Here is a 26,614-nt window from a genome sequence, read left to right as displayed (position 1 = left end):
GCTAGCGGCAGATGGTAAGGCAGGGGGCGCCACTCAATATCCGGTCCAGGGAGCAATCTGCCGGCGCAGGAGATCGTGGCGGTAATGTTTAGCGCCGCCGCAAAATGCCTAGCTAATTTTGCGAGCGGCGCAAATATCGCCGCGCCCGGGCGCTAGTTGCTTTGCGCCCCATTAGCGCCCTCTTAAGGCGCTAATGGTAGGCGCAAACAACTGAATTTTCCCCCCTTAGTTACCAAGGAGTATGTGGCCTCCTTATTCTTCCTACCAAAATATACCACCTCACACTTATCTATATTGAAGTTCATTTGCCAGTTTCGTGCCCATTCTGCAAGTTTATTAATGTCTTCCTGTATTTTGTCACAGTCCTCCTCGGTGTTAACTACACTCCCCAAATTGGTGTCATCGCAAATTTTGAAATTGTACTTCCAATTCCCAAGTCCAAATCTTTTATGTAAATGGTGAACAATACCATTTAATAAAAGTTTAAATAAAACACCATTAAACAAAAGTTTAAATACAAGCTTTTAATATTTTTGCTTGAGGAACGTAGTAGACAGCTGGTAATGAATACATGCTTTATTGTAGTTTGTTGTGTAACTCCCACAGTAATCTGCAGAACAAGAGAGTAAATCCCACTTTTAGTATGTTTCGCTTCTATTTAAATGATAAATACCATATGCCTTTTTTTTTAAGAGGTGATTTGCAATGACAGAATCATCATCCATATTCTGCCTGATTGACTGAGATTGCTCAAACTCAGTCAGGAATACCCTCGTGAGCAATGTTCCCTTTAAGCTGCGCGGCAGTCTGGAGGCCCCGCGCAGCCGGCTCACCGGCTTTTGAATGGAAAAACCGCGCATGAGCGGAAATGTGAATGGGCCGGGCATCCCGTTAAAGGGCCCGCACACCCCAAAAAATATATTAGAGGGAACATTGCTCATGAGACACTTTTAGCTTATCGCAAAAAGCTCGACACCTGATGCGCCATCAATTACTCAAAAGACTGAGGTTGAGCGAGTAACAATCAGGCTTTTATTAACTAGAGAATGAAGGTCTTGCCTCGAGTGGTCGACCCGTCCAGAATACCAAGGGACTGAGAGGCAGTCACTTATATACCTGGAATAGTGGGAGGAGTCAGCCGAGGCATGTACAGACCTGTACCTAGTGGAGTACACACACACATGCAGGCAGGTATAACAGTGGTTTACCACATTCACCCCTTGTTTAAAAATGAGTCCGGCGGGGTGAAGTGTATTTAGAAGTTCGTGTATTGGAGTCTCTCCGGAGGTCTTGTCTGCCGCTGTGATCGACGTGGCGACGGCAGAGGTGGTGGAGCTTCTGGCATCGCATCCCGTGTAGGCTGGTGCACTGGAGTGTAGTCCTCGTGGGTAACGGGCTCAGGCGTGCCGGCTGCTGGGGTTGGATATCGGGTCGTGGGGGGGGGTGGTAATGGGTAGTGGGTTACTGCGGCCCCCGAGGGTGCAAGGTCTCGTATGGAGACTGTGTCCTCCCGCCCGTCTGGGTACGCAATGTAAGCGTACTGGGGGTTGGTGTGGAGGAGGTCGACCCTCTCGACCAGGGGGTCCATTTTATGGGTCCTCACGTGTCTTCTCAGTAGTACCGGCCCTGGGGACGTCAGCCATGGTGGTAACGATGTCCCCGATGTGGACTTCCTTGGGAAGACAAACATTTTCTCGTGAGGGGTGGCATTGGTGGCAGTGCAGAGCAGTGACCGAATCGAGTGGAGCGCATCGGGGAGCACCTCCTGCCAGCGGGAGGTCGGAAGGCCCCTAGACTTTAAGGCTAGTAGGGCGGCCTTCCAAACTGTCGCATTCTCTCTTTCCACCTGTCCGTTCCCCCGGGGGTTGTAACTGGTGGTCCTGCTTGTGGCAATACCCCTAGCGAGCAGGTACTGGCGGAGTTCGTCGCTCATAAACGATGAGCCCCGGTCGCTATGGATATAGCTGGGGAAACCGAACAGGGTGAAGAGGTTGTTCAGACATTTAATGACCGTGGCACTGGTCATGTCCGGGCAGGGGATAGCGAACGGGAAACGGGAGTACTCGTCAATGATGTTGAGGAAGTACACATTGCGGTCGGAGGAGGGGAGAGGCCCTTTAAAATCGACGCTCAGGCGTTTGAAAGGGCGAGTGGCTTTTATCAGGTGGGCTCTGTCTGGTCTATAAAAGTGCGGTTTGCACTCAGCGCAGACTTGGCAGTTCCTGGTCATGGTCCTGACCTCCTCGATGGAGTAAGGCAGGTTGCGGGCCTTGATGAAGTGGAAGAACCTGGTGACCCCCGGGTGGCAGAGGTCATTGTGGAGGGCCCTCAGCCTATCGATCTGCGCGCTGGCGCAGGTGCCACGCGATAGAGCATCTGGGGGTTCATTGAGCTTCCCAGGCCGGTACAGGATCTCGTAATTGTAGGTGGAAAGTTCGATTCTCCACCTCAAGATCTTGTCATTTTTGATTTTGCCCCTCTGCTTGTTGTTGAACATAAAAGCAACTGAACGCTGGTCAGTGAGCAGGGTAAATCGTTTTCCGGCCAGGTAGTGCCTCCAGTGGCGCACAGCCTCCACAATGGCCTGGGCCTCCTTCTCGACCGCGGAGTGTCTGGTCTCCGGGCCCTGGAGGGTTCGTGAGAAGAAGGCCACAGGTCTCCCCGCCTGATTAAGGGTGGCGGCCAGAGCGAAGTCGGACGCATCGCTTTCCACCTGGAAGGGGATGGATTCGTCCACTGCGTGCATGGTGGCTTTGGCAATGTCCTCCTTGATACGGTGGAAGGCCAAGCGGGCCTCTGCCGTCAGGGGAAAAGAGGTGGACTTGATCAGCGGACGGACTTTGTCTGCATAGTAGGGGACCCACTGAGCGTAGTAGGAAAAAAACCCTAGGCACCTCTTCAGAGCTTTTAGGCAGTGGGGCAGTGGGAGTTCCATAAGGGGACGCATCCGGTCCGGGTCGGGACCGATGACCCCGTGTTCCACAACACAGCCAAGGATGGCGAGGCGGTCTGTGCGGAATATGCACTTCTCCTTGTTGTATGTCAGGTTCAGGAGTTGGGCGGTGCGGAGGAATTTCTCGAGGTTTGCGTCATGGTCCTGCAAGTCATGGCCGCAGATGGTCACATTGTCCAGGTAAGGGAACGTGGCCTGCAGCACGTTTTGATCGACCATCCGGTCCATCTCCCTTTGGAAGACGGAGACCCGTTGGTAACGCCAAAGGGAACCCTAAGGAAGTGATAGAGGCGGCCGTTTGCCTCAAAGGCAGTATACCGGCGGTCTTCAGGGCGGATGGGGAGCTGGTGGTACGCTGATTTCAGGTCAATGGTCGAAAAGACGCGGTACTGCGCAATCTGGTTGACCATGTCAGCTATGCGGGGGAGTGGGTAGGCGTCCAGCAGGGTGTAGCGGTTAATTGTTTGGCTGTAGTCGATGACCAGGCGTTGTTTCTCGCCGGTCTTAACGACTACAACCTGGGCTCGCCAGGGGCTGGAGCTGCCCTCGATAATCCCCTCCTTCAGGAGCCGCTCCACTTCGGTTTTGATGAAAACCCTGTCCTCGGCACTGTATCGCCTGCTCTTTGTGGCGATGGGCTTACAGTCGGGGGTGAGGTTAGCAAACAGTGGGGGGGGGGGACTCTGAGTGTGGAGAGGTGCGCGGCGGGCAATTTGGAAGCTGCTGGCTGCGGACTGTGAGTGGGGGGAGGGGGCCACCGTACGCCATCGTAACACTTTTGAGGTGGCACTGGAAATCCAACCCCAGTAGAACGGCAGCGCAAAGTTGGGGCAGGACCAGGAGTTTAAAATTATTGAACTCAGTCCCGTCTACTACTAGTGTCACCACGCAGTAGCCGCCAATGTCCGCTGACTGGGACTCGGCGGCCATAGAAATCCGCTGGTGCACAGGCAGGACTGGGAGAGAGCAACGCCGCACCGTGTCGGGGTGGATGAAGCTCTCTGTGCTCCCGGAGTCAAAAAGGCAGTTTATTGCATGGCCGTTTACCTTAACGTCCATTTTGGACCGAGCTAGTTGGTGCGGTCTCGTTTGGTCCAGCGTAACAGAGGCCAGCGTAGGGGTCGGTGTGTCGCTGCGGGTATCAGATGGGGGGGAGTTGGTGGCCTGCTGCGTCCCGGCTGGTGTCCAAGATGGCGGCGTCCATGATCCCCATGTGGCTGGAGTCGTCCAAGATGGCTGCTGTTGCGGTGGTTCGCACATGGCTGGGGAGGCCCAAGATGGCGGCCCGCACGGCCCACACGCGGCGCTGTTGGGGGCCCAAGATGGCGGCTCGCACGGCCCACACGCAGCGCTGCTGGCGTTCGGGGTGGCTTTGGCCCTGCAGACGCTGGCGTAGTGTCCCTTTTTCCCGCAGCCCGAGCAGGTCGCATTCTTCGCCGGGCAGCGCTCTCTGGGGTGTTTGGCCTGGCCACAGAAGTAGCATTTCTGGCCTTGGGATACTGCTGTCTGGCCTTGGGACACTGCTGCGGTAGTTGGGCCGTTGTTGGGATGTGGCTGGGGTGGCACGGTGCTATGGGGCTGTCCTACCATGTCCCAGGTTGTCGTTCCCCGCGGCGTCCACAGTGCAGAGGAGTAGGCATCCATGCCCCGGTAGGCTGCGTCCAGCATTAGTGCGATTTCGGAGGCTTTGTTGAGGGAGAGGTCGCTCTGCTCCAGCAGTCGCTGTTGGGTGTAGTTGGACCTGTGGCCCGCTACGAAGGCATCCCGGATCAGTTCCTCCGTGTACTTAGTGGGCGTTACCGCCTTACACCCACAGGCCCGGCCAAGCACGGACAGTGCTTGGAGGTATTCCTCAGTCGATTCCCCAGGTTGTTGCTTGCGACTCCCCAGGAGGTGCCTGGCGTACACTTCGTTCACAGGGCGCGCGTACTGGGTCTTGAGGGGCTGGAGGGCGGCTGTGTACGAGGTCGCGTCCCGGATGACTGAGTACACTCGGTGGTTCACCTTGGAGATCAGGACAGACAGTTTGTCCGCATCCGTTACGACCGCAGTGGAGGCAGTCAGGAATGTCTCGAAGCACATGAGCCAGTGAGCAAACTTGGTGGAAGCGTCCGCTTCCCGACTGTCCAGGTCCAGGCATGCTGGTGTGAGGATCTTCTCCATTATAAAAAAACTCTAGTTAATAAAATTGATGCGCCATCAATTACTCAAAAGACTGAGGTTGAGCGAGTAACAATCAGGCTTTTATTAACTAGAGAATGAAGGTCTTGCCTCGAGTGGTCGACCCGTCCAGAATACCAAGGGACTGAGAGGCAGTCACTTATATACCTGGAATAGTGGGAGGAGTCAGCCGAGGCATGTACAGACCTGTACCTAGTGGAGTACACACACACATGCAGGCAGGTATAACAGTGGTTTACCACAACACCATTCAGGATAAAGCAGCCCGCTTGATTGGCACTCCATCCACCACCTTCAACACTCACTCCCTCCACCACTGGCGCACTGTGGCTGCAGTGTGTACCATCTACAAGATGCACTGCAGCAACTCGCCAAAGCTCCTTCAACAGCACCTTCCAAACCCGCGACCTCTACCACTTAGCAGGACAAGGGCAGCAGACGCATGGGAACATCACCACCTACAAGTTCCCCTCCAAGCCACACACCATCCTGACTTGGACCTGTATCGCCGTACCTTCACTATCGCTGGGCCAAAATCCTGGAACTCCCTTCCTAACAGCATTGTAGGTGTACCTACACCATATGGACTGCAGCGGTTCAAGGCGGCGGCTCACCACCATCTTCTCAAGGGCAATTAGGGATGGGCACTAAATGCAGGCCTAGCCAGCCAGCAACGCCCACATCCCATCAATGAATAAAAAAAAACTAATCACAACCTCCTGTGTGCCAGTGGCAAAGGAGAGTTCTTTGCCACAGTGATATTTGGAAGCGGCAGAGAAACAGATGAGTGACTCCATAGTAGCAGGAATCCTGGTCCAATAGTCATGACAGTAGAGGCTCTGTTCACTGTACTGTGAATCAGTGCACAGCAAGATAATTGAAGTATGAGTCTGCTGGATCTGCCTACAGTCAGATCCTCAGTATAGGCAACCATGCATTATTGTTTAAGTAGCAAAAGAGTTGGCGAGATTGGTGAAACTTGTGAATAACATGATGTTTTCTGCTTATTTATCTTAAAGGTAAAGCTATCATGAAGAAAAAAAAGAATGATATGTCTAAGGGGAAAGTGGCATTGCAGATAAGAATCCCAAGATGTTGTCACTGACCAATTAATTTGATGGCCCTTCCTTTTCGTTTCAGAGTGCAGAGATGAGCCCCGCCAGCAGCACTCATTCGCTTCCCGTCAATCCCATCACCGAGGTGCCCTTTCCTTTAAAGGTAGGATAAACAGTTGTCTTGTATAAAGGTGAGAAAGCAAAGGAGTTCTCGGTCTGAGCTCCGCGGGAGTTTCTTCAGTGAACACCTTTGCCTTGTACCACATTTGTTAAGAGCATAAGTGTGGTGGCGGATTCAACAGGTTAGCAAGGCCATAAAAAAAGCAAACCAAGCACTAGGGTTTATTTCTCGAGGGATAGAATTGAAAAGTAGGGAAGTTATGCTAAACTTGTATCGAACCTTGGTTAGACCACACTTCGAGTACTGCGTACAGTTCTAGTCGCTCTATTATAAAAAGGATATAGAGGCACTGGAGAGGGTGCAGAGAAGATTTACAAGGATGATATCAGAAATGCGAGGTTATACCCATCAGGAAAGGATGTACAGGCTGGGTCTCTATTCTCTTGAAAAAAGGTCTTTATTGAGGTCTTTAAAATTATGAAAGGTTTTGATAGTAGATACAGAGTGTTTCCACTTGTGGGGAAGAACAAAACTAGAGACCATCAATATAAGATAGTCATCAAGAAATCCAATAGTGAATTCAGTAGAAACTTCTTTACCCAGAGTGGTAAGAATGTGGAACTCGCTACCACAGGGAGTGGTTGAAGCAAATAGTATAGATACATTTAAGGGGAGGCTGGACAAGCATATGAGGGAGAAGGGAATAGAGGGTTATGTTGATAGATTTAGATGAGGAAAGACGGGAGGAGGCTCGAGTGGAACATAAACGCTGTTATGGACTGGTTGGGCTGAATGGCCTGTTTCTGTGCCGTATATCCTATGTAATCCTGTGTAAGCTTACAATCAGAAAGTTGATAAAAGTTTCAAATACGACGAAGAGACTGGTATGCTTGTTCTTGTACCGTATATTTACCTTTGAAGGACTCTTGAAGGAAATTATGGATGGCAGAAACCCTTGATGATACTGCTTACCTCAGTTTGATGTAACTCCATGTGAGATGAGACTTCGGAGCGACAGGGAAGTTGATAAAGGAGGTGCTGGACTGCTTACGAATGTATTTGGCATGAGATGGTTTCCGAGCAGAATGAAGGCTGTTACTAAACTGATGATGTGGTAATAATCAGCTGTAAGCTAAGGAGACAATTTACCCTTTTGAAGGATTCTTTTTTATTCTTATATTGTTTTTGAAGGTCTCTTTTTTAAATTAAAACCAATGTAACAAAACAAAAGGCAAACTGAAGCCTAGAAAGGAGTATTTTATGTTCAAGATGCTCCCTTATTCTGTTGAAAATAATAATAGGTTGGATGGAAATGACCAATTGGGAGGGAGTGCCTCGTGCACCCTGGAACAGTTCCTGAGGAAGAAGTGGGGGTTGTGACTTTGGACTGGCTTCAGAGCTGATCCAGAGGAGTTGATCGGGTAGATAGAGAGAAACTATTTCCTCCGGTGGGGAGAGTGCAGAACAAGGGGGCTTCACCTTAAAATTAGAGCCAGGCCGTTCAGGGGTGATGTCAGGAAGCACTTCTTCGCACAAAGGGTGGTGGAAATCTGGAACTCTTTCCCACAAAAGGCTGTTGAGGCTGGGGGTCAATTGAAAATTTCAAAACTGAGATTGCTAGGTTTTTGTATGGCATGAGTATTGAGGGTTACGGAAGCAAGGTGAGTTAGGATACAGATCAGCCATGATCTAATTGAATGGCGGATCAGGCTTGGTAGGCTGAATGGCCTCCTCCTGTTCCTATGTTCCTATTTAGAGGCACGGACCATGGGAAACCACACACCAGATTGGAAAACTAATGTAAAGTTACAGCACCTGCTCCTTGCTGTGTAACTTGTCCAGGGTGTTGGGGGAGAGGCTGGGGGGCGTGGGGAAGGGGGATGGTCTCCCCCTGTTGGTCAAGCCATCACAATGACCAGGCAAGAAGGAAGGCCCAATGCGAGGGTTTCCATGCCAGAGAAGAAAAGTAAAGATCCTTTTTTAAACGTCAATTAAAATTGTTCTTTGTATATTACATTCCTCTGTAAAATGGGGGAGTTTTTTGAACAAAATCCACATCCCCATGACTTTCATTCCCTTTTAATAGAATCAGATGAAATTGGAGGCATGTGACTTCCTGCCCTTTGCAATCTATAAATAAGTGTCCTCCTGAACTGGCAAGTCCAGAGCCCTCTGGAAATAGAAAATCATATTGCTCTTGTGTTGTTATGACCCGAACGATACCGGGGCATAGAGGGTTAAATTATGAGAGCAGGTTGCATAAACTCAGCTCGTATTCCCTTGAGTGTATGAGATTGAGGGGCGATCTGATCGAAATGTTTAGAATGTTAAAAGGATTTGATAAGGTAGATATGGAGAAACTATTTCCTCTGCTGGAAAATGAAAAACGAGAGGACATCATCTTAAGATTAGAGCTTGGGCAGTCAAAGCGAAATCAGGAAGCACTTTTTCATGCACAAAGAGCAGTAGAAACCTGGAACACTCTCCTCCCAAAAGGCTGTGAATGCTGGGACAAATGGAGCGTTCAACAATTAGAGTGATAGATTTTTGTAAGATAAGGGTCTCAAGGGATATGGAGCTACGGCGGGCAAATGGGATTGAGGTGCAGATCATGACCTAATTGAATGGTGGAGCAGGCTCGAGGGACTGAATGGCCTAATCCTGTCCCTATGTCCCGATGGTATCCACCTCTTTTTTCTGGCACAAAATCTGGGCTGACACTCCAGTGCAGGACTGAGGGAGTGCTACACTGTCGGAGGGGCCGTCTTTCAGATGGTCCCGTCTCCCCTCTCAGGTGGACGTAAAAGATCACACGGCACTATTCGACGAAAAGGAGGGGAATTCTCCCCAGTGTACTGTCCTTCATCTACTTAAAAACAGATTATCCGGTCATTATCACATTGCGGTTTGTGGGAGCTTGCTGTGCGCAAATTGACTGCTGCGTTTCCTACGTTATAACAGTGACTACACCTCAAAAGTACTTAATTGGCTGTGTAGTGCTTTGTGATGTCCTGAGATTGTGAGAGGCGCTATATAAATGCAAGTCTTTTTTTATATAGCATGAGAGTTTGATGACAGAGGTTTTAAAAAAATATATGTATGTATTGTTGGGATAATTCCCTATGGAGCGCTAATCATGCCTGTGCCAAAAGTATAGTAGAATATACCCAAAGTATATGAGGTAGCTCCCTGGTGGAGAAATTAAGCTCTTATCTGTTGGACGGGTGACATTTTTCCCATTGGAGACTTTAATGGAGTGAATCCATTTTTACAACGACAGGTCTGTTGAATGCAAACCATTCGGTGGGAAATCATTTAGCATTGAAACAGTTTTCAACTTTACTGCTTTGCGTACCTAGCTAAACACTGTGCCGAGGGTTTAATTTTCGAAATCAAGTGGGATGTACCTTCGTGAAACAAGGCACTTAAAGCTGGGAAAGGAACGTCCAGTCACTAGCGCAATCAATCAAAAAAAATAATTAATTGCTTACAATTTTTTGAGTGACTCTAATAGGGCAGGAAAGTTGTAAACATTCAACGGCGGCAAGGAGTGATTTCTGAGTAACAACAGAAAATGCTGGAAATACTCAGCAGGCCAGGCAACATCCGTGGAGAGAAAATAGAGTCGACGTTTCGGGTCGAAACCCTTTTTCAAAACTGGAAAGGAAATGAAATAGATTGAAAGGCAGGGCTGGGAGAGAACAAAAGAAGTGAAGAGACATTAAGAGGTATTCAAAACGAGACGAGCTGGTGATAGGACTAGTGGAGACAAAAGATGGCTCTAGATTAGGTGTGAAATGTTCTGGCAGAATGGGAGACAGCTGCCATGTGGGAGAGAAAAAAAGTGTGTGGGGGGGGAAAGGGCCAAAACAAAGATGTGGATAAAATATAAGCAAAAATGTAATGAGGGCCAAGGTTATGATCTGAAATTGTTGAACTCGATATTGAGTCCGGAAGGCTGTGATTTCTGAGTAGTTGGCACTGGGAAATTAGCATGTGGGGAGCGAATTGTTTTCAGGTTAAACAAACACATTGATTTTGGAGCCTTATTTCCATCTGGTTGTCTTCTCTGAGTCAGCTGCTTCTCACAGTTACGTTTTTTTTGGCCGGTGTGTCGCACACATTTAATTCACTTTCCCGAGTAAAAGAGCAAGCAGACACTTACAGAGAGAAGTGATGGGAACATGAGCAGTAAATTGAAGCAATCGCGCTGCAAACGTGACTGCTTTGTTTTCTGAAGGGTCTGAACCAATGGCCGCACTATTATCACTATTTTGATTAAATTGGCAACGCATGCTGTTTCTATGAACAACATAATAAACTGCTTACAAATTCTAGGTGAAGCGTACGAAAGCAAGTGGACCAGTAAGTTATATGGCCCCTGAAGATTTCTCAACTGGTATTTGTTCGCTGCCAGTGTTGAAAATGTTTGAGCCTTAGTGATCGACTCAGGATCCTTTGATCGATGGGTGGCGACGGATTGAGGCAGAGTATGATTGAAATCGATAGATTTTTAATACTTGTAAATGAACCATTTAAAAAAAAAGTTACTGTTTTAATGAGGTGTTTCATTTTACCATCATAAAACTGAGTAAAATGAGAATATTTGCCGGTGAGGTGCATTTCTAAAGAGACACGAGCGTGGAGCGAGAAGCCAATTGTGTATCTGCACCCAATGGGTGAGAAAAGCACACTTTACTCCCCAGTGTTGGAAGAATGACTTCCTCCATCAGTACTGCTGTGGGTGGACTATGCCAGTTTGCCACTGCACATTCCAGCCCAGTTTCACAACAACAACAACTTGTATTTATATAGTGCCTTTAAAGTTGTAAAACGTCCCATGGTGCTTCACAGGAGTATTATAAGACAAAAATTTTTTGACACCGAGCCACATAAGGAGAAATTTGGGCAGGTGACCAAAAGCTTGGTCAAAGAGGTAGGTTTTAAGGAGCGTCTTAAAGGAGGAAAGAGAGGTAGAGAGGCGGAGAGATTTAGGCAGGGAATTCCAGAGCTTAGGGCCCAGGCAACTGAAGGCACAGCCACCAATGGTTGAACGATTATAATGAGGGATGCTCACGAGGGCAGAATTAGAGGAGCACAGATATCTCGGGTGGGGTTGTGGGGGTGGAGGGGTTGTGCGGCTGAAGGAGATTACAGAGATAGGGAGGGGTGAGGCCATGGAGGGATTTGAAAACAAGGATGAGAATTTTGAAATCGATGCGTTGCTTAACCGGGAGCCAATGTAGGTCAGCGAGCACAGGGGGTGATGGGTGAACGGGACTTGGTGCGAGTTAGGACATGGACAGCCGAGTTTTGGATCACCTCCAGTTTAGGTAGGTAAAACGTGGGAGGCCAGCCAGGAGTGCGTTGGAATTACCAGTCAAGTCTAGAGGTAACAAAGGCATGGATGAGGGTTTCAGCTGCGCCTGAGCTGAGGCAGGGGCGGAGACGGGCACAAGTTCCACAAGCAGTGGTTGTTGTTACAGCAACAGACAGTGCGGGAAACACACTGCGGAGGCTGGAAATCCAAAATAAAAACAGAAAGGTCAGGCAACATCTGTGGAGAGAGAAAAAACCAAGTTAACGTTTTAGGTCAATGGCATTGAACAACCAGTTGAGACAAAAGGTCGTCAAGCTGAAACGTTAACTCGGTTTCTCTCTCCACAGATGCTGCCTGGCCTGCTGAGCGTTCCCAGACAGCACAAGAAACTCCGCAGCCCAGATTTTCTGATCAGGGTTCATTTTAACACCAGTTTAACTTGACTAAATTAAAACAGAAAATCAAGGCTACTAATCCCCTCTGTTGTTCCAGACACCCTGAAAATATGGCTGGAGGGAGGCAGGACAAGCTGGACCAGGGATTTTCTAATTGTTTAAATTAAATAATTTATTTTTTTGTAATCCGCAAAATTAAGTTAGCCTAAATAAGTAATAACTACGGTGTGCAGGTCCTTTTTAAGTAAATGCTCCGGTAATCTGATTAAAAATGAATAGAATGAGTTATTTTGCATCTATATTCAGGTAGACATGTGCACGCATAATTAATTCACAACAACTTTATTGAAGCAGAAGAACACATTGGTATTGTGGGAGCGAACTTGGCCGTGGAACACTAAAGTTGGGGCTACTGTGGGGCTGACACAGCTGACGGAGTTTGTGACCCACATACTGTAATGAACTACAGCACACTTGTCCCATGCTGAGGCTCCCAGCCTAGTCAGAAAAGAGAGGTTAACTTGATCCAAAGATAAATTTTTGATCACTAAGTGATTTTAATTTAGGGCTAACTTTAAGTGCGTTGTGAGCATTCGTAATTTTATTGGCCCAGAAATTCGGGTCGGGGGCTTCCCGCGGGTGCAAGCCCCCGACCTGCACTTAACTTGCGCGCCGGCAGTTGAGCTGTAGGGCCCTGTGGAATTCCACTCCGGGGCCTGGCCCAGCTGCCGGCGCGCTGTGCTTGCGTGTCCCAGGGGCGCAGTTAGTGCGATGCGTCCCCTGGGATCACGTGAGCCATGGGCAGCCAATCAGAGGAGGGAAAAGCCCATTCATAAGATTGACAGGAAGACCTGTCAAAACTTATAAATACTACGGCCCCAAAATAGCAGTAAACCTTCAAATAAATTTTTTAAAAATCACACTTTTTAAATAAACTATAAATTACATTAAATAACTATTTTAAACAATAATTTAAATTTTTGAAAATGTTTTTTTATATTCTAACGGGGTTAAAAATAAACTTACCTTGCTTTAAAGTATTTAAAAATAATAAACCTGTGGAAATTTTTTTTAATTTTAATTAATTGACCACTTTAAATCACAGAAAATCACAGAATCACAGAAATCCCCACAGTGCAGATAGAGGCCATTTCGGCCCATCGAGCCTGCACCGACACATATCCCACCCTATCCCCGTAACCCCACGTATTTAATCCCCTAACACTAAGGGTAAATTTATCATAGCCAAATCAACCTAACCCGCACATCTTTGGACTGTGGGAGGAAACTGGAGCACCCGGAGGAAACCCGCGCAGACACAGGGAGAATGTGCAAACTCCACACAGACAGTCGCCCGAGGCCAGATTTGAACCCGGGTCCCTGGCGCTGTGAGGCAACAGTGCTAACCACTATGCCACCATGCCCCCCAAATCCTGCAGGCTTACGATCCCGGGAAAACCTGCAAAAAAAACCTAAGTTCAAAGCACACGCGCAGCCTCTCCTGCGCGCGCGTTTGACCTCTGAACCTCTTCGTTCAGAGGATCGGAAGTTCCGGTTTCCCACGCATGCGCAGTGCATGCAGAAAACCGGCACTTCCATTGGGCCTACGGGTGAGTACCCCGTGCGTACTCACCCGTGGAGACCCGAATTTCTGGGCCATTAACTATTAATTATTCCAGTGCAACTGAGATTTTAGCTTAATCGCCCTTTTGTAGTTCTGAGGTTGGAGGAGTTTGAGATGATTACTGCTGTTTATTCAGGCACGTAGAATGTGTTTGTGCCTCATAGGCTTCTGTTATGCAGTTGTTTTTGTACCTTGCGCTGACGTGTTCATCAGGATCTTGGTTCTTTGCCTTCCCATCATTGGCCCGGATTTTGTGGTCAGTGGCGATTGAACGGCGCTCGTCATTCATCACACTTGCTGCTGCCCACAGTTTTTTTGCGGGCTTTTGAGCAGCAGCTTACGGTCATTGGGAGTCTGATCCAGCGCGGCGCCCTCACTGGGACACGTGTAAACAGGGTACTTCAACCAAACAGATTGAAGGATCCTCACTGAGACACGCAGGGGAAATGTTAACCCCCCAGAAATGGGTGGGTTGGGGTCGGGTGGGTTAACATAGAAACATAGAAACATAGAAGATAGGAGCAGGAGTAGGCCATTCGGCCCCTCGAGCCTGCTCCGCCATTCAATGAGATCATGGCTGATCATCCAAACTTAGTACCCTGTCCCTGCCTTCTCCCCATATCCCTTGATCCCTTTAGCCTTAAGAAATATATCCAACTCCTTCTTGGATATATTTAATGAATTGGCCTCAACTGCCTTGTGTGGTAGAGAATTCCACAGGTTCACCACTCTCCGGGTGAAGAAATTCCTCCTCATCTCTGTCCTAAATGGCTTACCCCTTATCTTTAGACTGTGACCACTGGTTCTGGACTCCCCCGCCATCAGGAACAGCCTTCCTGCATCTAGTCTGTCTAGTCCTGTTAGAATTTTATAAGTTTCAATGAGATCACCTCTCATTCTTCTAAACTCCAGCGAGTATAAGCCCAATCGACCCAATCTCTCCTCATACGTCATTCCTGCCATCCCAGGTATCAGTCTGTTAGTGTTAAAAATCTGAATCCCGACCCCAACCCACCTCTCATCGGTTTGAATAGAGGCAGGACGGTGGGCAGGCAGCCAGCCCGCTCCCAGGAGGTGGGTTGGCACTTTGAATATGATAATGAGGCTGTGGCCGGCCAGGGTTCCCGGGCCTCGGGATTCCCAGCAGCTGCAGCGAGGCGAGGACAGCCCCGGTGAGCACGCCTTGTGGGCTTCCACCCGGCTCCCCCAAGCTCCCCTACCATCAGCACCCCCCCAACCCCCCCACATACAACCCCCACCTCCCTGGGATCGAACACACCCTCCCCCCTAAGTTTGGGGATTGGACCCCACCCTGCCCCCGGGATCGGACTGCCCCCTCCCCGGGTCAGGGCTCGCACCTGCCTGGGGTTGCGGCCTCCTCTCCAGTGTTCCCCGCCCGACAGGATGGCCGTGACATCACATGCACACTGTGGAGTTAAAACACCACAGCGTGCGGGGAAGACCAGACTTCCAGGTTTCTTGCGCTCTCCCGGGTCGCCAGGTAATAATTCCGGCCGCATAGTGTAAACCAGGAAGTGTAAGTTAGAATTAAGAGAGAGAGATAAAAGAGAGAGAAAGAAAAGGTAAAAAATCATTCTTATTTTAATGTCTGCATTTTTAAAAATCTCCAACAATAATTCAAATCTGCAGGAATGAGACTCCAGACTAAGGCCGCGATTTTCCCTAACTCGGCGGGTCCGTGGCGGGTGACGTCAGTGGCGAGACCCGACACCGCTGCTGGCTCCAGCCCGCTCTGTAGAATGACTTTCCCCTGATTGGGGCTTGTTAAGCCCGCCCAGCGCCTTTCCTGGCCAATTGGAGAAAATGGGTCTGGTGGCATCATTTGATGACATGTCATCAGCCGGTTTCTTTAAAGGTACCATGCACAAATTTATTTTGACATTTGTGCTGTCAGTGTTCTACAGCATTGAGGCGCTGCAAACACTGACAAGCACTGCACAGAGATGTACAGCTGCACCCAGGCTCTCCCATGACTCTCCCATGAGTCACAGCACACAGGGAGGTCCTCTCCGCTTCCAATGGGCGGAAGAATCCTCCCCAGGAGACCAACGCAGCCTGATTGCACTTTGCAGAGGAGGGCACAAGCAGGGATGTCTTCAGGAGTCCCAGGCTGCAGTGGCGCAAACCTTTCAATGATCGCAATAGATCACGAAACGTTACAGCAAAGCCACACTCACCTTCATCCTGCTGTGCCTCTCATCACATCCCCATCACTCTGCCTTCCCTACCCTACTCCTGCACATCCTTACTCACACCAACTTACCTTGCACCTCCACCCATCCCTCTCTATCTACATTATCCCTTCCCCATCTCACTAGCCACCCCTCACACTCACCCTCAGCCTAGTCCAATCATACCAACTAACAACACACAAGGGTAGGCACTTGGGTTTTTTAGCCAATGTTCATGTGAAGTTTCTGTTAATGTGCTGTCAAACATTGAAATCTTTATTTTCAACACTTTGCATTCTTGGACAGATTTGTGTGCACCTTTGGAAGTGGCTTAGTGAGTTGCAGTGAATGGTGAGTCATAATGACACCCCACACAATGCTGATGAGTGTGAAAGGAATGGCTTGGGCATTGTTGTTGGTGTGGGGTGGTGCCAGCCTGGCGTATCATGTGGAAGTAGGCTGTACAGCATCAAGTGAAGTAAATGTGGCTATGGCGAGGCCATCCCTGGAGTCCCAGGCAGCAATGTGGTTAGGTGCTGCTGCCCTCTGTCCTGTGTAGCATTAGGTGATTTTGGAGAAGGTTGGTGTGGTTATTGGTGCTGCTGGTGTGCCTGGTGATGTTGGTCAGATTCTGAGAGAGTATAAACTGTACCCATGCTGATGGAATAGATGGCAGGTGAACTTGCGATGACAGAAGCAATCTGTCAGTGGTGAGAGAGGTTGTTCCAATGAGGTGACACTGGATAGAGAGTTTGCTCCAAACACTTGCAACCTGCATGAAGCTCAATCTCTCTTCCAAATGCAGTAAGCAACAGCTTCTGAACTTGTAAAGTGAACAGCAGTGAGATGGGAGCTTTTATAGCACATTTCAAGGTGTCAAGTAATGAGATGATTCCATGGTCATTCAGCTCCTGCCCAGCTTCACAGACGTGATCCCCGAGCAGCGTGGACCCCGTTGGCAAGCTGGTAAATTCTAAAGGTGAGCTCAAAATTGTTGTTAATCCTCAGTTAACAAGGTCATAATGATCTGAATTGCCTCCCCCGTTGCTGCATGTCTGGTCTGCTCAGCGCTGACATACCCAACATTTGGTAAAGGCGCATGGCGGTGGGTTGACAGCGGGTTCTCACCCCACTGTCCAAAATAAACCCACTTTCCCACCCAACCTGCCACCGATCGCACCCGCTGGTCCCCCAGAAAATTCCCCCTTTAAAGTAAATGTTCAGTGCCGGAGAGGTTGTTTGGTACTAATTAAGAATGGCCATGCCATTAAAAATTCACACACTTGAATGGACCAGCCCTAACTTTTTCTGGCGTGTTTAGTGAGTAAGTTCGGCAACTTCATCCCCTTTGTGTGTTTGAATGCTGAATCTCTCGGCGAGGTACCGGTGTAGCGTAGCTTGTGGAGGAGCAGGGCAAGTCGAACAGCAATTTCTGCGTTCAACTGCGCATGTGCGGACGCTGGAAGTTGCTGTCCGATTTATCGGAAAATCCAGGTCATTATGTTTGTGTGTGTGTGCATGTATATGTATGCAAGTGATAGAGTCACAGAGTCATAACGGCAGAGAAGGAGGCCATTCGGCCCATTGAGTCTGTGCCGGCTCCCTGCCGAGCAACCCAGTCAGTCCCATTCTCCCGCTCTATCCCCGTAGCCCTGCAAGTTTATTTCCCTCAAGTGCCTATCCAGTCTCCCCTTGAAAACATTGAGTGTCTCCGCTTCCACCACTTCCGTCGGCAGCGAGTTCCAGGTCCTCACCACTTGCTGCGTAAAAAAGTTTTTCCTCACATCCCTTCTGTATCTCTTGCCCAAAACCTTAAATCTGTGTATCCTAGTCCTTGTACCATCAACTAGTGGGAAAAGCTTTTCCCCGTCTAGCCTATCCAAACCCGCCATAATCTTGTACAACTCTATCAAATCACCCATCAAACTTCTTTGTTCTAATGAAAACAAATCCAGCTTCTCCAATCTGTCCTTGTAGCGAAGATCCCCCATCCCCAGAACCATTCTGGTAAATCTCCTCTGCACCCTCTCAAGGGCCTTCACATCCTTCCTAAATGTCTGTGTGTGTCTGTGTGTGTGCGAGGGTCTTACAGTTTGGGCTATGAGTGCCTCTCTGGGGTTCAAGCTCTCTCATTGCAACTTTGTGCCATTTGTCTTTATGCAGCTTGCTGGAGCATTTGGAAAACCAAAGGGAAATAAAAATCCATTTTTCCTTTCTTAAAAGTTTGTTTGACGATGATAAAAAAGATGGTGTATGTTGACAGCGGATATACAAATTTGAGGCGATATTTTTAGTGAATGACACAATGGGCCAAAATCTGGTGGCAAAATAATGACGAGTTTAATGTGCTTGCCGTTATTAGTGTGTAAATCATCCAGCAGCTTGTGGCGGGGAAGAGATACCCCATGAATTGCAAATCCCCTTAAATTGCTGGATGATTTGCGCCGCTCCACTGTTAGCCTCGCGAAAGTGGCAACTCGCCCTCAGCCTCCCCATGATTTTCAAGAAATTGCTGAATTTGCATACTAATTGGGAATTAAACTCGCCACAGAAAGTTAGGGCTGGTGTTTAACAGCGTAAGGACCCTTTTAATGACCACATTTATGTTCCTGCAATACTACTCAACTTCTCCGGCCAAGAACAGGAACAATTGAAGCTGTGGAGTCTCATTCCTACAGGTCGTAAATTGGTGTTGGAGATTTTTAATGTATTAAAATATTTTCATACTCTTATTTTTCCTTTTTCTCTCTCCTAATCCAATCTTTCTTCCCCTCTCTTTCTCTTTCTGTACCTGATTTGACTCGATTCACCCAATTTCCTTCTCTGTCTTTCCTCTGTTTCCTTCGTAATCCTTAAATCTCATTGGTTGAGGAGATAGACTGTTGGTTCCCTCGTTCGCCGAGGTCCAGATACCCCGTTGCCCTTGTTATCAGCTCAAATTTTTAGCAATTTGCGGTGCAAACATTTTTTCGAGCTGACGGATGAGGGGAAAAAGTCTAACTAACGGGGCACGCCGTGAGATGCCCCCACCCCCCCACAGTAAATTATGAGCTAATAACTTTTGCAAATGAAATTGCCATGTGTTTCTGTTTCCAAACGCACTGACGTAAGAAAACTACTAGGCACTTGGTCTAAGCGTTAAACAAAGCTTTAATCAAATGTTTTACAACATGGAGGTCTAGTTGTGTCCTTCACTAGTTCCCGTTAAGAATGTCCTGCGCAAGCTGGGCCCGTGCCCGAGTATTTATACTCTCCCTGGACAGCGCCACCTGTAGGCCGCTCAGTATTATTTCATAAGTCTTTCTTTCATGAATGACTGATTCATATCACGCACAAAAAGGGTAGCTCAGCAGCCGTAATTCTAATTTACAGACCAGCGCCAACGTACACTGTGATTGTACCAAACACGAACAGGGGGAATTCTCCTGCTCATCTGCTGTAACTTCGGTAGGCGAGGCCCGGAAACCCCCGTAAAAATGCCGTCAAGTCTGTTGGCTCTTCCGCTGAACGAACGGCGGACAATCAAGAGCACCCCTTGTCGAAAGCCGCCCCCCTAAGTCCCATTCCAATGCATATTCTTCTAAGAGAAACAACCTTCTGTAAGTGTCAGCTATGGCTCAGTGGGTAGCACCCTCGCCTCTGAGTCAGAAGGTTGTGGGTTCAAGTCCCCACTCCAGGGACTTGAGCACAAAAATCTAGATTGACACTCCAGAGTAGTACTGCGGGAGTGCTGCACTATCGGAGGTGCTGTCTTTTGGATGTTAAACCGTCTCTCAGGTGGACGTAAAAGATTCCATGTACAATTTCAGAGCAGGGGAGTTGTCCAGGCCAATATTTATCCCTCAATCAACGTCACCAAAGAACAGATTATCTGGTCAGTATCACATTGCTGTTTGTGGGAGCTTGCTGTGCGTATTTCCTACATTACAACAGTGCCTACACTTCAAAATAGTTCTTCATTGGCTGTAAAGCGCTTTGGGACGTCCGGTGGTTGTGAAAGGTGCTATATAAATGCAAGCTTTCTTATTGAATACAATCCCTCAACTTGAAAAATGGCGTCAAGGAGTCAGAGTGAATCATTCTATAAAGTGCAGTTTAAAATATCAAGAGAGGCCCTGCACACGAATATTCCATAACGATTATAATTTATGTCGAGTTCATGATCATAACCTTTCTAACTCATTCATTAGTAAAGTGCTCTTGACCCATCAGATCATCCTCTCTTGTGCTTGAGTACTTCAAATCTTATCAAACCTATTTCTGCGGCGTATTCGCTCTCTGTCTACGCCACCTGGGTCACCACCACTTTGTCCCCTGTTAAAACTGCGCAGTTTTAAGGACTTATTCTTCCTGCCACTGTGTTAGTTCTTTTTACGTGGACAGTGCAGTCTTGCTTTTAATGACTACATAGTTACTGTATTTTTAAAAAAAAATCTTCCTGTGACCTGCTGAGTTTAGAATCATAGAACAATACGGCACAGAAGGAGGCCATTCGGCCCGCCGTGCCTGTGCCAGCTCATTGAAAGAGCGATCCAATTAATCCCGCTCCTCTGCCCTTTCCCCGTGGCCCTGCAAATTTCCTCCTGTTCAAGTGTTTAACAAGCCAAAGTATTTCTTCGGAGAATATTTGTGTTTTTTTAAAATCCTATTGACGTCAGCCAAATTTTCGGGATCCATCCACTGAAAATGCAAAAGGATGTTAATGATTACTTGAAGCTCACTGCACGATGGGCCGGTTCAAGGGCAGCAAGCTGCACTCCGCGAAGGTGGAACAAATCACTGCACGAGATCTATTGGGCCAGTGCTCATTTCTAGAATGCGCTAATGGAGAAGAAGTGAAAGTAGCAAAGTCGTACGTCAGATGCAATTTATGCACAGCCAAAGATCTTTTTTTTTGCTGCGGGACCTCATTCTTTTTACGAGGTGGAATTTGGTCAAAAAATAAGCTTGAAAGCTCGTGGGAATGAATTTTGTCCTGTGTGTCCTAGTTTGGGAGCCTGGAAAAGGTTCCTTCAACATTTGCTATCCTTGGCAGTATGCTCCCGCTTCTATAATTAGAAGCATTAGATGCGAATTCCCAAAGTGGACCAAGACAGCAGCATGGGTAATGAAAGTGATCGTTCCCTATCACGCTGCACAAGGTGCATTTAGGGAGTGCGCTAATAGCGCTCTCATTCATCCTCCAGCTCTTGACAGCCCCTCTTGTTCTTCGGTTCTATTAATACACCGACAGTGACCTGAATACTGGCTAAATTTAACACCTTAAGGAGTTGCTAATAGCACTAGAATGGGAACCTGGAGCAGCAGATGAAGTGGAACCTGCAGCAAGCCTCACATTCTCTTGGACCCATAACTGAGACTTTTTTTGAAATCTTTCATTTTTTGTGACAATATTATTTTGGAGTGCCCTAGATAGCACCCTCATTTTGCTTTGTTACATGATGCTATTAAGGGTGACAGATTGCCAAATGAGATGGTGCAAAGTACTATAGATAAACACACACAGTTGTTTGTGTGACATTTGGGCAGTGTACCAGCACAGATATTTAATTAGAGCAAAAAAAAATCACTTCCAATTAACTCGCCTAACATCAAATACTACTTAGCTTTGGTTTTCTAAGTCCCAATTCCATTCGCATATTGAGGTTAAAGAGGCTGTTTTACCATCTGTTGCAAAATTGAATCTTTATCTTTTTTTAAATGTTAGTGTCAGTGGTAGCATTCTTGCCTCTGAGTCAGAAGATAATGACTTCAAGCCCTTATCCGTGATCAAGCCTGACACTTCAATGGCAGTACTGAGGGCGTGCTGCACTGTCAGAGGTGCCGTCTTTTGGACGAGATGCTAAACTGTGGCCTCTGTCTGCTCTCTCGGGTGGACATAAAAGATTCCCCGAAACTATTCAAAGCAGAGAAGGGGAGTTCTCCCCAGTGTCCTGGCCAACGTTTATTAATGAAACACTTTTTCTGTCTTGTACATGGTTTTTGTAATTTTTATTCCAAAGTTTTATTTTAAATGTGTTGATGTTACGATATCGATGATTTGAGTAATGGGTATTAATGGCAAAGCTCAATCTTAAAGATGGTAGCACATTTTCTGTGTTTAACGTCACTTTTTTAAACCACCTTCCTTGCACCATATTAACCTCCTAACAAGGTCTCTTTCCCTTCATGGCTCCAGATAAGATCTTTAACCTTACCAATTAACTGCATGAAGTAGTACAGCTGTTCAATGTGGAGGGTGGTTAGCACCTCTGAGCCCTAATATCTCCTCGCTCGAAGTTCAAACAAGTGCACTTTCCATCAGGGCTAACTAATTAGTAGCAGAAGTTCTGACATTTTATTTGTCCTTCCTAGACCAGAGGTCAAGTATATGACCCCATTGCTTCTCTGGTTGGGCTTAGCTAATCCAGTTTAGGAAAGGGGTCGAACCTGAGACCTTTCTGAGATTCATGGGTCATTACCTCCCAGGGCAGTCTTTTTACCCACTGAGTCATCAGGTAAACAAGTCATAGGGGGAAAAATTCATCCCTTTATTGCCTCCCGTTAGCGCCAGAAGATGGCGTTAATGGGGCGCTAGAGCATTATTGCCAGGGTGAGGCGAATCCAGCGCTGCACGCCAAATCCCACCCGCCCCCGTAGCGCTGCCGGTAAGAGTTATTGCCAGGAACTTCAATGCCAGGTGGATCGTGACGTCAGTGAGTGTACAACGCTCACTGAGCACCCAATCTGCAAAATTGATTGTCGCCTCATACATTAGCGCCTGGAGTAAACTCCGACGGAGAGCTGGCGTGAAGCACCAGGAAGCCAGCTCTAGGGAAGTTATTTAAAGGGATCATCAGTAATGATTTGCATTTGTCAGGTTAGTATAGTTTCAGTGGTTTCTTGTCAGTTTCACATACTCCCAACTGTTTCATTCAGTAATTTCAATGTTCTTTTGTATCAGGAGTTTTGTGGCAACTAAAAAGTAGCTACATTTATTCTTAAAAATATCAAACTGTTACACTTGGTAACCTTAATGGGGGCTGTACTGGCATGCCACCTCGCCCTCCAGGTTCTACAGAGAAGGGAGCGTAGGCAGCGAGAATGACAGGAACATGCACGCAGAGAGATGAGGAGGGACATCAGGGCTCTCACCAGGAGGCCTTACCCTCTGAGAGTATTCCGAAAGCACTTCTACTACCTTCAATGAAGCGAGGAGCAGTGTATTAGATGGCTCCACCTCACCCAGGAGGTGGTCACAGAACTCTGCCACCTCCTCCAAACAGACCTCCAGCCTCACACCAGGATGACTTAAAGCCCAGATCCTCTTAGCTCACCACATCCCCATCATTCCATCCCTCTTGCAGGCCATTTCGCAAAGCTGAAATGACAGACACCACAAAGGAATGGTAAGTGAATTAATAAATTTGTCAAAAATCAGTGAACACATATTTATAATAAAACTGTTCACCCTTGTGCAATCCCTTAGTGCCTCTCGTTACTGTGCCTTTGTCTACTCTAGTGCTCCTACGAAGTGTTGGCCCACTAGTGGCTGCAGCAGGGCGGGTGGAAGGCTGCTGAGTGTCCGTGCGGGAGACTTCAGATGGCCTTGCAGGACGCCATCGACCAGCTCTGGGCCTAGAAGGCTCAGCTGTAGACTGTACCACCTCAGCATGGGCGGCAGCAGTCTGGGCTGGCTGGATGACAGGCAGTGACAAGGGCAGTGGCGGAGTGGCAGCAGTGGGAGTAGGAATGCTGTCATCCTGAGAAAGGACAGCAGCTTCCTGCTCCACTGATGCACTGCCAGCACCTCAGCATCACCACCAATCTGTTGGAGCCCAGATTGCTGGCCTGCTGCGACACCGTGAAAGCCCTGGTTGATGGTGGTAGACTCAGCCACGATGGCAGCAGTCAGAGCTTGCGTGACATCAAGCTGAGACTGCATGAGAGCAGTCTGAGATTGAATGGCACCTACCATAGACTGCATTACAGCACTAAGACGTTGCGTCGCTTCCGCCTGTGCTGCAATGGAAGCTGCCAGATCACCCATCACACGTGACATCAGGTCTGGGTCGCCACGGTCTCTCTGGGAGTCTACCATCCTTTCCAGACTGGAAATGATGGGCTCTGTGGTGTGTGCAGAGCCTTGTGCAATGTTGGAGGCAGACTCTTCCACGCTCCTTACCTTTGCTGAGAGGCTCTCGGGCACCCTTGCCATTGCACCTATCATCTTTGTGTGCATGCCCATCACCCTTCTTCTAAAGGCCTCCACATCGAGGTCCTCATCTGAGTCCTGTGTTGCAGAACTCGCCCTCTGGGGTGCTGGCCCCCGAGCTCCCCCTGGCCTTGCTGCAGCCCACTTGTCCCCGGTGCCTGGCCCTGTGCAGATCCCGCTACTATACCAGCCTCTAAAGAACGCGTCGCGCCAGTATCTGAGCTGGTGCCTGCGGGCAAGACATGCTTCCTCCTCCTCTTCTCCCCCCTCGCTCTCTACGGTGCCCTCAGGGACAGGCGGCTCAGCTACTTGCTCATTATCTGAAAGCATAAAGGTCGGGTTAAGGTGAGGGGAGGGGGACAGGAAGGGAGAAATGCATGCATACAGCATGATTAGCTGGAAAGTGCAAAATGCTGGTACGGTGAGGGTTGTGGGAGTGATGGTCCGTATTACCCAAATAACTCGCTATTCTTTCTGCGCAGTCTGTGGGACCAGCACATGCTAGGTTAAAAGTTCAAACAGCTTGCTGCTGAGCATGGGTTGTAAATTGGGTAAGAAGATTTCAAAGCAAAGGATATCCTCGCAGGAAAGAAGATACGAGAAGGTGTTAGAGTCATTCAGCCATATCTGAATGTGTCAACTTGATAACTCTGTTTAGGGAGTGGAAGGCTTACTTCTTCTCTTCTTAGGCAGTCCCTCAGAACCGAGGATGACTTGCTTCTACATTAAAAATGAGTTCTCAGGTGACTGATGAGTCCAATGCGGGACCTACAGTCTCTGTCACAGGTGGGGCAGACAGTGATTGAAGGGGCGGGCGGGTGGGGTGCTTGGGTTGACGTGTGCTGCCTGCGCTTGGCTTCCGCTTGCTCCCGGCGAAGAGACTCGAGGTGTTCAGCGCCTTCCCGGATGTTTCTCCTCCACTTTGTGCGGTCTTGGGCCAGGGGATTCCCAGGTGTCGGTGGGGATGTTGCACTTTTTCAAGGAGGCTTTGAGGGTGTCCTTGAAGCATTTCCTCTGCCCACCTGGGGCTCTGCTGCCGTGTCGGAGCTCCGAGTAGAGCGCTTGTTTTGGGAGTCTCGTATCGGGCATGCGGACGATGTGACCGGTCCATTGGAGCTGATCGAGCATGGTCAAAGCTTCGATGCTGGGGATGTTGGCCTGAGCGAGAACACTGACGTTGGTGCGCCTATCCTGCCAATGGATTTGCAAGATCTGGCAGAGGCAGCGTTGGTGGCTTTATTGCAGCAATAAAACAATTAGACGAGTTGAGAGCCTGGCTGTTTATGTTGTTATTCTGTGGCATTTGTATGCATCTTTGATGTACCATGATTTATTGATAGTGGGCATGGAATGTAGCGATCAAAGGTGAAAATTAGTATAAGAAATGTAAGAAAACACTGTTTGGCGGCTCACACTGGAATCGGATAGTGTGTGTCTCAGCAGCTGTCATGCTGGTGTTGTGTAGTATGAAAGGACTTGTGCACTCATACTGGTTGTGGATAGTATAAGGTTTCATTAAAGACCTGATCCTGCATTCCTGCAACTGAGTGTGTGTGTAATCTGACGTTTAAAGCAACGAAACAAAAAAGAAGAAAGCAGTCCAACAAGGGGGAAGTGGGATGTGAGAAGAAGGAGTAGGGATGAACAGACCATTGTTGTCCCCAAGGGGGTCAACGTCGCCGGTGGCCACAGCACCCACCACCTGCCGCCCAATAATCTGCAGCACTCGATTCTTCAGTGCAGACATAGAAACATAGAAGATAGGAGCAGGAGTAGGCCATTCGGCCCCTCGAGCCTGCTCCGCCATTCAATGCGATCATGGCTGATCATCCAAATTCAGTACCCGGTCCCTGCTTTCTCCCCATACCCCTTGATCTCTTTAGCCTTAAGAAATATATCCAACTCCTTCTTGAATATATTTAAGGTATTGGCCTCTACTGCCTTCTGTGGTAGAAAATTCCACAGGTTCACCACTCTCAGGGTGAAGAAATTCCTCCTCATATCTGTCCTAAATGGCTTACCACTTATCCTTAGACTGTGACCCTTGGTTCTGGACTCCCCGACCATCAGGAACCTCCTCCCTGCATCTAGTCTGTCCAGTCCTGTCAGAATTTTATAAGTTTCAATGAGATCCCCTCTCATTCTTCTAAACTCCAGTGAGTACAAGCCCAATTGACCCAATCTCTCTTCATACGTCATTCCTGCCATCCCAGGTATCAGCCTGATGAATCTTCGCTGAACTCCTTCCATGGCAAGAACATCCTTCCTCAGATATGGCGACCAAAACTGCACACAATACCCTGTACAACTGCAGCAAGACATCCTTGTTACTGTACTCAAACCCTCTCGCTACGAAGGCCAACATACCATTTGCCTTCTTAACCGCCTGCTGCACCTGCATGCTTACCTTCAGTGACTGGTGCACAAGGACACCCAGGTCTCATTGCACTTCCCCTTCTCCCAATCTATTGCCATTCAGATAATAATCTGCCTTCCTGTTTTTGCCACCAAAGTGGATAACCTCACATTTATCCACGTTATATTGCATCTGCCATGTTTCTGCCCAATCACCCAACCTG

General features: G+C 48.2%; 1 protein-coding gene across 1 annotated transcript in view; it reads left to right on the top strand.

Moving 5' to 3' along the window:
* ccser1 (coiled-coil serine-rich protein 1) overlaps window positions 1-26,614 on the top strand; it is a 1,261,432-nt gene that overhangs the window by 896,954 nt on the left and 337,864 nt on the right. Inside the window, exon 7 of the mRNA XM_086006589.1 lies at window positions 6,275-6,352. Coding sequence (XP_085862715.1) covers window positions 6,275-6,352 — 78 coding nt within the window. The remainder of the gene's footprint in view (window positions 1-6,274; window positions 6,353-26,614) is intronic.

Source organism: Somniosus microcephalus, chromosome 2 (assembly GCF_052327205.1).
Source record: "Somniosus microcephalus isolate GS21.2 chromosome 2, FLI_Smic_1.0, whole genome shotgun sequence".
NCBI lineage: Eukaryota > Metazoa > Chordata > Chondrichthyes > Squaliformes > Somniosidae > Somniosus > Somniosus microcephalus.
The sequence above is the reverse complement of the archived record's forward strand: the minus strand, read 5'-3'. Positions and strand labels throughout refer to the sequence as shown.